This window comes from Ambystoma mexicanum, chromosome 12 (assembly GCF_040938575.1).
Source record: "Ambystoma mexicanum isolate Mex_15411 chromosome 12, UKY_AmexF1_1, whole genome shotgun sequence".
In the NCBI taxonomy this organism is placed as follows: Eukaryota; Metazoa; Chordata; class Amphibia; order Caudata; family Ambystomatidae; genus Ambystoma; species Ambystoma mexicanum.
The window spans coordinates 875,250,072-875,263,313 of NC_090936.1; the positions used below are offsets into that span (position 1 = coordinate 875,250,072).

The 13,242-nt window shown below is 44.2% G+C and overlaps 1 protein-coding gene across 7 annotated transcripts in view; it reads left to right on the top strand.

Annotated features, from left to right (window-relative positions):
* The window catches only part of GAS2L3 (growth arrest specific 2 like 3), a 412,693-nt gene that overhangs the window by 335,100 nt on the left and 64,351 nt on the right, over nt 1-13,242 (top strand). For all 7 annotated transcript variants that reach the window (XM_069629358.1, XM_069629355.1, XM_069629354.1 and 4 more), the window contains one exon: nt 3,049-3,187. In XM_069629358.1, the coding sequence (XP_069485459.1) occupies nt 3,049-3,187 (139 nt within the window). The remainder of the gene's footprint in view (nt 1-3,048; nt 3,188-13,242) is intronic.

The window sequence follows — 13,242 nt, forward strand, 5'->3', positions numbered from 1 at the left end:
ATGACTGGTCGTTAAGGAAAATTATTGAGATGTGTGATAAAGATAGATGGGAAGATTTCACTCAGCGCCAAAATGTTGTCATGGCGGCTCTAAATATAACTATGGCTCCGTTTCTGAAACTTTGAGACCATCAATGAATCGGTAAACTCGGCCTATGCATTGAATCTTAACATAAACGAGCAGGTTACTCAACTTGCAGGATTCGCGAAAAGACTGGATGCAAGGCTAGAGAAGGAATCAGACGCCTTTTGTCAATGGCAAAGTCGATAATGTGACTTGACGCGCCAAGACACAAATGATAAACATCTACTAATGGAAGCAATTCAGGAAGACCACAAGTGGATACGGAAATCTTGTGAAATAAGAGCTACCGTAAGTGCAACCCATAAAGACTTGCATAGTATGTGCTCGATACCCAGTGTCTCAGGCAAAAAACCAGCTACGGGATTGGACCCTAAAAACTTCACAAAGTACGGGTGGTCCAATGCTTTTTGGAAAGGCTCAAACAAACACCAAACAGACAAAAGTAGCCCTCAAGACAAAACCAGGCAACAAAGAACAAATTCCAACATACTCAATGTTCCGTGAAGGAAACCATCAAGACAAGCAGGAGATAGTGACTGTGGAAAATACATGTGCCCATTCGCCCCCATTAACTCTACCAAAAAAAACAAGCAATCAAACGCAAATTAAATGGATGTTGAGCTTTTCTACGAAATATGAGAACTCTGCCGCGAGAAGATCGGAAACCACCAACAAAGAAACCAAGAAGAGAAATGATATTAAGTCAAGTCCCTAACGATAAGTCTTACCGGGAAAGGTCCATACAAGGGAAGAGGATTCTGATGTAATGTCAATAGTGGATCTAGATGCCTCCGAGTGTCTGAGTGATCTCATCAAAATAATTAAAAATAACCATGAGGAAGAATCATGGGAGAACATCAGTATGACAGACTGGCAAGTCATTGATAAATACTCAAACTCTGATTAAAAGAAAGATGGAAATGAAGATGACAAGCACACAGCACATCAGAATGAAAATAGAAGGAAAACTTTTCAAGCACATACAAGAAAAGACGCCAATTAGGAATGAAGGAAGGAGGATCAAAGACCAACCAGGCCCAAAAATACAGGTGCCAAATCGGAACGAGAAGGATGATCGTTCTTATAGAAAGAAGCAGGACCGGTACAATTGGAAAGAGAGAAGACATCAAAAACAACAAAATGAAAATGAAAAAATATCAATGCTGCCACCCAGTGAAAGGGAGAATGACAAAAACATTTTTTGTGAAAGGCCAGCTCGGAGAGATGGCGCAAGGGAAAATAATTCAAACAAATCATTCTTTAAATTGAAATTAGAAAGGATCATTAAAGACCACAAGAAGATCCTTCTGAACAGAAAAAACATAACTACATTGCTAAACCAGCTGCTCCTAGCTGAGAAGCTCCGGCCGGACGACATAGCGATTGTTGAATTTATAGACGAAAGCCGGATGGATCTGATTTATTATGCATCTCAGATCTGAGAGAGAAAGAGCACTAACGCTCGAGAGCAATAGCACGAGGATCCCAACACATGAACGTGCGGTAAAAATCTGAAGATGGCTGCCAGAGGCGGGGCTTAGGTAGAGGGCAGTCATTGGCTGTGGTCAGTATGACGCAGAGATCAGTGATTGGTTATTACTACGAAAGACAGATCAGAAACGAAACTGATACTGGTTTTTTCTTTACCGAGGATTCCCAGCCTGACGACGGGGAATATTCATGAGCATGTGAATCCATGCCAGACCCCATGCTGGAGAAGGAACAAGTTACTTACCTGTAACTGTTGTTCTCCAGCATGGGTCTGGCATGGATTCACATGCGAACCCTCCCGCCTACCCCTCTGCGGCTCTTCACTTGGTCATACTGCCACTTCACGTGCTTCCAAATCTGAAGATGGCTGCCAGAGGCGGGGCTTAGGTAGAGGGCAGTCATTGGCTGTGGTCAGTATGACGCAGAGATCAGTGATTGGTTATTTCTACGAAAGACAGATCAGAAACGAAACTGATACTGGTTTTCTCTTTACCGAGGATTCCCAGCCTGACGACGGGGAATATTCATGAGCATGTGAATCCATGCCAGACCCATGCTGGAGAACAACAGTTACAGGTAAGTAACTTGTTCCTTACCTTACCTTAGTGTCTTCCATGTTCACGCTAATATCCCAAAATCCTCTCCATGGGACTGATTTTGGAAATCCCATCTTAACAATTACTTGCTCTCATCCTGCATCAAGGTGAGAACAAATTTCAAGCTTTACTAAGCCAGGACCAGTTATGTTAAGGATGCAACATGGAAGTTCTTGGATGTTACAATCTCCTAACTTTTGAGTGTTCGTGTTTTGATGACGTATGGTACATTTATTACAGTACACCATAGACGCTTACTTGTATGTTCAAATGCTGCTTGCAAATGTACAGTACACTGAACACTTTACAAAATGGCCCGCACACTCAGAAAAAAATAATAGTAGGTTCATAGACCACTTGCCTAATAAAATGCAGGCAGTTGCCCTTCTCAAAATAAGTGTGCACTGACCCCCTAATCGCCCGACCTTCATTCATTCTACCATCTCCACCGCTCCCAAAAATAGTGCATGGGGCCATCCTCCCAATAATTCATCATATAAGGGCTGGTGGTGCCCCTCGCCACTGTTTCAACCGAATACTATGGTCACGTGGCCAGGGTGCTATCTTGAAGTTGCCGGTTTAGATCTCCCAACCAAAGGATGTCTTTCTTTGAGATTGGCCCAAACATGTTGACATGCACTATGTGCTTTGAATGGGGTTCCACATCATGATAGACTTCTGAAATCCAGTTGATTATTTGTTTATTAAGACCTTGGCACATCAATGGTAGAAAACATAAATTTGTTGGGCGAGCATGTTGCTTTTAGGTGCTCCCCTCTGGAAAATGAGAATATCTGTGATTTGACAGATTCCTAATGAGGATAAAGTTCTGTTTTAGTCACATTTGTATACATCTATCTCTTTTACCATTTCTCAGATATGGTGTTGAACCTCCAATTTTGGTGAAACTGGAGAAGGAAATTGAGTTTGAGGAGTCTTTGCTGGTTTCTTCAGAACCTATAATTTCTTCTAATACCTTGAAGTCATGTTGCCATCATGGGGAATTGCATGAAGCGGTAAGTAGTGGAACTGCTTTGTATGTATTTCTTATATATTTTGTTTTGCATTGGTTTTACATTAGTATATTTTTCAAATGTCTGTTGTGTATGAATTTGCATGTATATGACAAAAACTGTCTGTGTTGGGGAATTTAGTTATTCAATGTACATTTTCTGGTGCTTACTAGTTAACCAATTGTTTATATTGCATAATACATGATGCATTCATTAAAATACCAAATATGGTTTTCAGGTTATGCCTTCTTTTAACACATGTCAGTCTTAACTTGCTTGTCGTCCCCTTGCATTATGTGCTCTTCACTTATGATGGTCAAATTCCCCGCCCCAAGGGCCATGTTGATTTTCAAAACTGATTACTTGGACTTCCATGCCACAATAAAATGAGAAACAAAATGTAGAGAAAGGAATTGACTGATCCTAAGCAGTAATTGGTCATGTTAGACTTGTCTGCCGTGTTTTGATACAGCGGACCATTCGATCCTTCTTTCAAGGCTGGCACACTATCGGGGTTGGCGGTCTCGTACTAGAATGGTTTTGTAGTTGCCTTTCAGAGAGAACGCAAATGGTGAAACTTGGCCATCTCACCTCTACACCCTCAAAGGTTACCTGTGGTGTTCCACTGGGCTCTTAGCTGTCACCCCTCTTGAATGTTTAGCTTCTCCTTTTAATATCTCTTATTCAGAACTTTAATGTTGTGTTTTACTCTTACGCTGATGATACCTCGCTTTAGTCTCTGGCCACCAGGACACTTTTGGAAAACGTCGGCTCTGTTTGTCAGAGGTTAAATGTTGGCTGACCGATAACCTCCAACTTAACCCTAATAAAATTGAGCGTATTCTTCTGGGAGAAAACGCATATTAAATGACTTGTCATGTCAACCAACACCTCCTCAATTATTTGGCCTTCTAACCACATTTGCTAAGAAGATTAAAAACCTGGGAATCATCTGGGACCCTGAATTTGGGCTAGTCAAATCTTTTTTGCCTCCAAATACTGAGGAATAATCTACCTTCTCTCCCTTATGAGTCTCATGCAATAGTGGTTGGGGCATTGGTGAACGCTCCCCTTAACTATGCAAATGCATTCTACATAGGCTTTACTAAATGTCTTTTAAATGGCAGCCAGATTGCTCAAGATGCTACCACCCGTCTCGTCTACACACGTGTTTTCCCCACTTCTAATAGAAGATCTCCCGGTCTGTCATGGAATCACTTTTAAGATACTTTTAGTTTTTAAGTGCCTCCATAGTTTAGCATCACAGTATTTAAAAGATAAAATTGGCTTATACTAACCATCCGCCGTTTTTCACTCAACCCAGTTGCATCTTCTAATTATTCCTACCGCCCTTCCCCCCACTCGTCTCATTGCTGGACCTCCCCTTTGGAACAATCTTCAAATCCAGCTTCGATCTATGACTTTCTTGTCGACTCCCTGGCACCTGCCCCGGCTGACTTCTGCAATCACTCCTTCGCCTCTGGAGTCTTCCCATCCCCCCTCAAGCACTCCCTTGTGCACCCCCTTCTTAAGAAACCCTCCTCCGACCCCTCCTGCCCAGCTAACTATCGGCCAATCTCTATCACTCCCTTACTGGGCAAGCTCCTGGAGAAACTGGCTATCTCCCAGCTTAATCTCCATGCTGAATCTGTTGGTAGTCTTCATGACCATCAGTCTGGCTTCAGAGCTGCCAGAAGCACGGAAACTGCTCTACTGAACATCCGTGAGGACCTGCTCTCAAACCTTGACTCTAACACCACTTGTGTTCTCATTTTGCTCAACCTCTCTTCTGCCTTTGACACGGTCAACCACACCATCCTGCTCAACCGTCTCTGTGAGAACCTGAGTATCACTGGTCAAGCTCTGGCGTGGCTGACCTCCTTCCTCTCCAATCGACCCTCCCAAGTCCAACTGGGTTCCTTCCTCTCTGACATCTTTTTCTCTACCTGTGGTGTCCCCCAGGGATCTAACCTCTCCCCCTGGCTGTTCAACCAGTATCTTGCACTTCTTGCTCACCGCATCGCCGCTCTCTGTCCCAACTTTCAGTGCTATGCAGATGATACCCAGCTCATTTTCAGGCTACCCTCGGCCTCCTCTTCCCCTTCCCTCATCTCTGACTGTCTTTCTGCTATCCAGGAATAGTGTGCCCCCAAGGACCTCTGCCTTAATGCCAGTAAGACTGAGATTCTACTTAACGGCACACCCACTCCCTCCTTCCCTGCAGCTCTCTGGCCGGCCTCCCTTGGCCCTCTTCCTGCTCCTACCTGCAAGGCAAAAAACCTCGGGGTCATCTTCGACTCCACACTCTTTCTCTCCTCACATATCTGATGTCTCTAAGAAGTCACACTACCAGCTACACCTCCTCGGAGGTATCCTTCCTTTCCTCGCCTTCCCCCAGAAGCTCACTGTCTCCAGAGCCCTGGTTCTCTCGAAGCTGGACTACTGTAACAGCCTCTATCTAAATCTTCCTGCCTCTACTCTCCGCCCTTTGCAACTCATCCAGAACAGGACTGCGAGACTTACCTTGGTCTGAAGCCCAGGGACCGTATCTCTTCAGGACTGAAATCACTACACTGGCTCCCAGTGGCTGCGAGGATTAAGTTCAAAACCCTCTGCATTGTCCACAAGGCCTTCTGGGGCCTTGGGCCAAAATACCTTCAACTCTCTCTTCCTAAATATCTTCCTTCTCGAGCTCTTCGCTCATCCACCTCCAACTACCTCAGGGTCAGCCGCTTCTCCAAGCAATGAGCTGGGGGTAGATCTCTCTCCGTAGCAGGGGCCTCCCTCTGGAACAGCCTTCCTGCCTCCCTGAAACTTGAGGAGAACCATCTCTGGTTCTGGAAGCACCTCAAAACCTTCCTCTTTGCCCCCGGTTTCTCTCCCTCTCGCCCCTGCTAAAATCACTGAATATGCAACTGGGCCACTCACCGATCTCGGTCCTTGGCCCAGCCACTCTTCCCTGCACTGCCTACCTGCACTACGGGACTGTCTCTGTATCCTACAGCCCCTTCTCCCGGCACTTACCTTGCACTTGCCACCAGCTGGCCCTATTATTTATCTTGTATTCTACTAACCATGTACTGCACTTTCCTTACACTTGCCACCAGCTGGCCCTATTATTTATCTTGTATTCTACTAACCATGTACTGCACTTTCCCCTTTCCCCTTCCCGTTGCACATTTTTACCAGTCCCCCTACCCTTGCGCGATCTGAATGACACCTGGCCTAGTATGATCGTTGTCTGTCTCCCCTTGTCCCCCCCCCCGCCTCGCCGCGCCTTGAAACATGTAGTATTGGAGGAAGGTAAGAAGACATCTGGATTCAGGTAAACACAGGAGACTAGTATATATAAAAGAAGTAAGTGTATTACTTAGTTACAGGGCTAGTTAGTTAGAAAGGCAGGGAGCTAAACAGATGTCATCCTTCCATGTAAGGTTCTCCCATCCTGTGTTCCCAACTGTAGTTCTTGGAACCCTCAGGTCCCATCACATTCCATATGACATAGCTGTATTCTACTAGCAGCACTGTGTGCACCCAGTGCAAATAGATAGGTACAATACTACAAAACACTTGTGTATAGGCGCGTTACAAATGCCATATCATATCATATATCATTGTTAGCCTTTCGGAGAAACCTTAAAACTGATCTTTTCTTCTTCTAATTAAAATGAGCAACTTCATGTCAATCCATCCCTCTGCAATTTCTCTACCAATATCTCTTGCTCCGAGACGCTGTTCATTTTGACGGGTACCCTATTTGGGTTTTGCGCTATGCAAATAATTAAAATCAAATCTTCCAGATGCATAAAGGTTTGTGAGGCGAATCGGTTTAGAGCTACAATTATGTATGTTTGCCAGGACCGGGGAAAGATCATTTAAAAAGATTGTTAGAGACCTTTTTGCCATTTTCCGCATGAAAATGTTCAAGATGCCACCTCCTTTCTTGGAGCATCAGTGCTGCTGGGAGATGGGCAGTGCTCTGCATCTTTAGAAGTAAATAAATTCATGGCGAAGATTCAAAGCGTGTTGTCTCGATCTGATTACCATGAATTTTAGCGACTAGCCAAATTCTGCATTTCATATTTCTACCGATAAATCCTATTTCTGATGCTTGTAAATCTGCTTAGAATCACATGTTGTGCATATAGTGCGACATCTAGTGGTAATCACAGAGTATTGTATCTTAAGATTGAAAAAGGATGTCAACCTGGGCATGTCTGTTACACTATCCCTACTGTGACGTGTGTAGTGCGCCCATGATCTTTCACATGTCGAGATTCCCCCACATTGTTTTTTCTACTTTACTGGTTGGTAGCTTAAATGCAGAGCTTGTGGTAAGGAGATTTATTGCCATATTCTCTGCATCTTTGATGCATCCTTTCGACGATTTAATCGGCGGTCGTTTCCCGTTTACCGTCCTACAAATCTCCAGTTGGATTCTTGACAAGCTTCTGCCTTTACAGTAGGGAGAGTGGGGACCCTTATTCTCAACATTACTCTTTCGGGAATGCCTTTTCTTTATTTCTCCTGTCTGGCTGCTCCTTTTACACTAGATAATGGAGAGTACTCATTTAAATGTTGTCCTTCCTGTAATCGGAACTTTCCTTGGATGGACACAGTTAATGAGTGTAATAACTGCTTACCTTGTGACCACAAGTGGCGCTGCAAGGCCTGCCGACTCTTTAAGCTTAAGACACTTAAAAAAAAAAGGCACACAAAGCGGTGGGCAGCCTACACCATGCAGTCCAAATCCCATCCCCCCCACCGGCTCTGTTGCATCAGACAAGAACCCCCTCCAGCAGCCACGGCTCCAGTTCGGAGGCCGAAGACACCGGTGCAGAGTCAGCCAACTCAGACGTGCCCTTCCCCACCCCACTAGGCATGCTGAACGCACTGCTACGGGGAGACCATGCACTGGTGACAGGGGCACACATAGTCACACCACCAAGGCTAAGCACACAACCCCTCTGCTTTCCTCAACGGTACCGTCGAAGAAGCTTATGGCACCGGCAGGCCCGTCGAAAGGTTCGGCGGGGCCTGGAGAACCATCCAGTTCCCAAACCTGTGCACGCCTGCCACCGGGTGTGACTCATGGTACCAAGTCATCTACACTAACTAAACAGATGACACCCAAGTCCTCATCCCCCCTCACAGGCTGCTATGAACAAGACACTAAACTCATAAACGACATCTATCTAGAAATACAGGCATGGATGACTAACAGCAGCCTATGTCTTAATGACGAAAAGACTGAGCTCCTGATTACTGGCACGCAGGGTCGGCTTAATAAGCTTGACCATTGGTATACCACCTAAAACATTGGGGGTCTACCTCGATGCCACACTGTCCCTCAAAAAACAAGTCAGTCAATAGCTTCCTCTACAGCCTATACTAATAAACTAATCAATAGCTCTAAAGCCTATCTATCCACTGCCAGTTGCCTAACCCTAGCCAGAGCACTAGCATTGTCCAAAATAGATTACTGCAACACACTCTTCTTAGGCTCCTCCGAACTCAATTTAAATAGACTCCAGGTCCTGCAAAACAACTCACTAAGAGCAACACTTAATCTTCCTAGATCCAGTCACATATCTACCCCCAGGCGTAATGCCAACTGGCTAACAGTTCGCGATAGGATCACCCTCCAACACTAGTAATCACACACAAGTGCCTCGCGAATACAGCATCCAAATATCTCTCCGATAAAATCTGCCTACACCAATCAGCCCGCACCTACCGTGCTGCCCTATCTCACCTCCTTACTGTACCCAGGTTCAGCCTTAAAACGGCTGGAGGAGCAAGTTTCCCATTCCAAGCAGCCAAACGCTGGAACTCCCTACCCACTGCACTTAGATACGAGCCCTCTCTCCTGGCATTCAAATCCAGAATCAAGGCTTGGCTGAACAACAAGCCCCTCCAATAACTACCCCTGCGGATATCAAACCTTTCTTCTTCTGATTGCACATGTGCACAGACTCTACCTAATTGTTGTCGTATGCCCCAGACCGTCTGTAACCACAGGTCTTGAAAACCTCACTTGTACTGACATTGATGCTCATGTATGTAAATCATATGTCTTTTTGTTTTTCTTGTATTTAAACCACAAGTATTTTCCAGCGCCCAGTTACCTCAGGGTTCTGCACACGATACAAATAATAAACAAAATACAAGTCTTCCACTCCACTGGGTGCCACCCCTAAAGTGTTGCCGCCTATTTCCGACATGTTGAAACACGCTTCTTTAAGTACAACTCAAACTAAATTGATGGAAAAGCACAATAAGGCCCTTCCACAACGGGATTCCCATGGTTGTGGTCCCCAGGCCTCCTCTCAATTGTCACAGTCCCTAGGGACCTACAGGCCATATTCTGGAAGATTGAACTTTCCCACTTCCAGAAACTCCAACTATCCGCTCCTGGACGAAGGAAAGGTTTGTGGAGTATATGGACAAGGTCTCAGAGTTCATTGCTTTTTCAGTAAGATTTGACAAGATTCTTCAGAAAAGGACTAATTCCTTCAAGGATAACCCTAGGCCCTGCAAGTTTCCTAGGCTTCGGTACTCTGTGGTCCAACCTACCTCTTGTGAACTCAAGTTATCTGATCCCTCTGAAGATATTATTCAGTATAATCGAGATGAAGACATGTTCTATGATGTGTCCCAAGATCCTGTCTCTTATGACCCAGATGCATGGCCTAAAACAGATGACCAGGGGGCTTGGCCCACTACCCCTGCTCATGAGGCAGAACCTGACCATCTTTCTTTAGACTCTACTCCTGTCACATATTCTTATGAAGGCAGCAGACCATTTCAAAATTGGTACTCAGGAAGCCGTACCTGACTCCGACTTTGTGTTGCACATCCTCAGAGTAGGTTCCGGTCAGCCAGGTGATTTCCATTCTCAACTCCATTAAGAAGCGTATTGCCCCTGCTTTACTTATGCCCCTCCCTTAATTGGGCAGTGAACCCACGCATTCAGAAGATGTTTTGATCCGCACCCTCTGATCCCCTCTATTTGGGGAGACGCCATTCCGGACTCCCTGGGTGCAGGCGTTCCCTGGTCTTCAGCAGAAGCTCCTCCCGATAAAGACTGTAACAATCTCTACACCTTGGGTAAAAGAATTGCTTCTTATATGACGGATTTCAGTATGTTCCTGAACCAGCTAAGTCACAGCTGCTTGCGATTTTGCAGGAGTGGCGTTATATCATATATATATAATATATTAGAAGGAAACCATTCAGAAAACAATTACTCCCTAGGGTAGTAAAAGGAACCTCTACCCTTCAAGAAGGGATTATAGAGACAAAATACAATAGCACAAGGTAGAGAAAAAGTAGTCGACAGCAACCAAATATTATCACAAAATACAGCTTTTATTAATAATTATTAAAAAACATCATTAAAAACATACAGATGTTAAAACCTAGTAAACATAAAGTGCAAGTGACACCAAACTAAATACTCACAATCAAATTGTAACAATTCATCTCTAGTCATTCAATAGACTAGGTACAAAACTCCTATTTTTTTTTGATAAAACATTTTATTGTTTTATAACATAGTCACAACAATCACGAAAAAGAAAAAACAATCAAGGACCAGCATGTCCAATCTTAACAGATATCAATACATGAATCGCCAGTCACCTGGGGCATTCCACCCTGCATGTCTTGCCACTGTTCAGACTATGCCACCATTGTCCATGCCCCCCATATTTTCGAGGCTTTGGTGGAGCAGCCTCTTGCGTTGTATACTCGACGTTCTATCATAGCGCAAGTGTCCATGTCTAGTACCCATTGTTCCAGGATCGGGGATTCTGGGACTCCCCATTTTTGTGCGATGTTGCGCTTCATCAGACCCCCTGCAGTGTTCAACAGTAGTCTTTCCCACTTGTTAGTCACTCTCCATTGGTACACCCAGGATCAAAACCCTGGGATCTAGCTGCACGGTGCGCTTGAGTATCCTGGTCAGTTCATTGCAGCAAGCGCTCCAGAAGGAACGAATCCGGGGGCATGCCCGGAGGATAAGAAAAAAAGTTCCCTCCCCTTCTCCACACCGGAGCCAGTTTGGATTCGATGCTTTCTTCCAACCGTGTAGCATCATTCTAGGGTAGTACACTCTATGCAAGATTTTAAGTTGCACCAAACGGAGCCTAGAGGAGATAGCCACCTCCCGTGGGAACATTAGTACCTGAATCCAGTCTTCTGGGTCTATCTCACCTACATCCCTTTCCCACTTAATTCTCATGCTCGTCAGTTCAGGAGTAGCGAAGGATGTGATGGCGTTATATAGGATGGAGGTGCATTTGGTGGGGATGTACGCAGGTAACATGTTACGTTCAATCGGTGTGTAGTCCGGGGCGTTAACATCAGCGGGGATGTGGGATTTCAGGGCGTGGGTCAGTTGCATGTAATGGTACCTACAAAACTCCTATTGATACATTAATGTTGTATATACAGGAGAAAAAAATATCGGTCAATGACGACCCAAATACATAGACCAGTAGATCTAATCCCTGGTAGTATGCCTCGACATGTTTCAGTTCATGTGATTTCTTAAGAACTTTCTTCAGGAGGAAGTATTTTGATCCGTCACTTTCTTTTTAGCATTCACTGCAGCACTTCATAATTCTAAAGTGCTTAACCCAAAAGGAGGTGCTGCTGAAAGACATTTAAAACGCTCTGTAAATCTACAAATTAAACACAGGGAAAAACAGAATAGATCAGGCAGGGTAATCAGAGAAACAAATGCATCTTATACCTAGCCTTTAGGGTCGAAGTAGTATAGGGGAAAGCTGGACAATGTTCCGTCTTCAAACATAAAATGCACCCATTGCAGATTCAAATTCTGTGGAAATACATGCATATCATATCAGAACCTACTCTTTTGAACCTACATCAGCTGTCAATTTTGAGTCTGTGTTCACATCTACATTACACATATATCGACTTACAATAGGTCTTTGCATTTAAAAAAAAAAAAAAAACAGAAAAAACCCACACAGATATCGCCTCGGGTGGGGTTAAAGTATTTCCAAAAAAATATAACTATAAACACTAGGAAAATATAACCCTTAGTACCATGATGACTCAAGTCGCTGTTGGAAAAACAACAGAAGGAGGAGACTTAAAATGTCTCTTACCTCAAGGTAAAGCAAGTGGCGCCAGAAAATATAGATCTAGTCTTGGCGGGCAGTGCAATCAGGGCGTAATCCTTTTCACTCCTCTCCATACAGTTTAGAGAGAATCAGAATGGGGGATAGAATCCACTAAAATGAAAACAGTGAAAGAGAGGGGGTTTCAAAAAGACAAACAAACCAAGTATACACAAACAAAATATAGACACACTCGGACTATCAGGTGTGCCAAGTGGCAACAAAGGGCTAATTCACAACCTTAAAATAACTAGTGACCCAGAATAAACCGAGTTGAAAATGTACAGGACAAACAACTGACTCTGTAGTAAGGTATGTGCTTACCTGCGCTCGCGTTAGTTAAATACGTGTCTAGCGCGTCCCGCGGTATCCAAGGAGTGTGCTCCAAAAGGTTTGGTCTTAGGAGGTAGAATGAAAGCAGGCCCTAAATCCCGTAGCAAAAAAGGCGCGTATGTTTTTTAAATTATTATTCCTGACAGCGCACGGGAGAAAAGGGCAGCATAATTAGGCATATTGGAGTAGTCCCCATCAGAGATAGACGAGTCCTTTGTTAGTGTCTATGAACGGGCTGGGTCTGTTACTAAAAAACTCAGACCCCTTGCCATTTTGGAATGGTCCCCTCAAAAGATAGACGAGTCCTTTGTTAGTGTCCATGAACAGGCTAAGTCTGTTACTGAAGAACTCGGGCCCCTAGTGGTGAAAGAGCATATTACACAATAAAAGGTAAACAATGGAAAGCCTGATGTTAACAGGATACATGCACTATCTAAGCTTATTTAATTTTATGCCACTCAATTGCATCATTTAAACCGTAGAGATCACTACGGGTTTGGAAAATAAGCTGTTCTTTTTGTAGGAGTTTAGAATTTTGAATTGATAAGGTATCGGCTCTAACCACCAACAGTA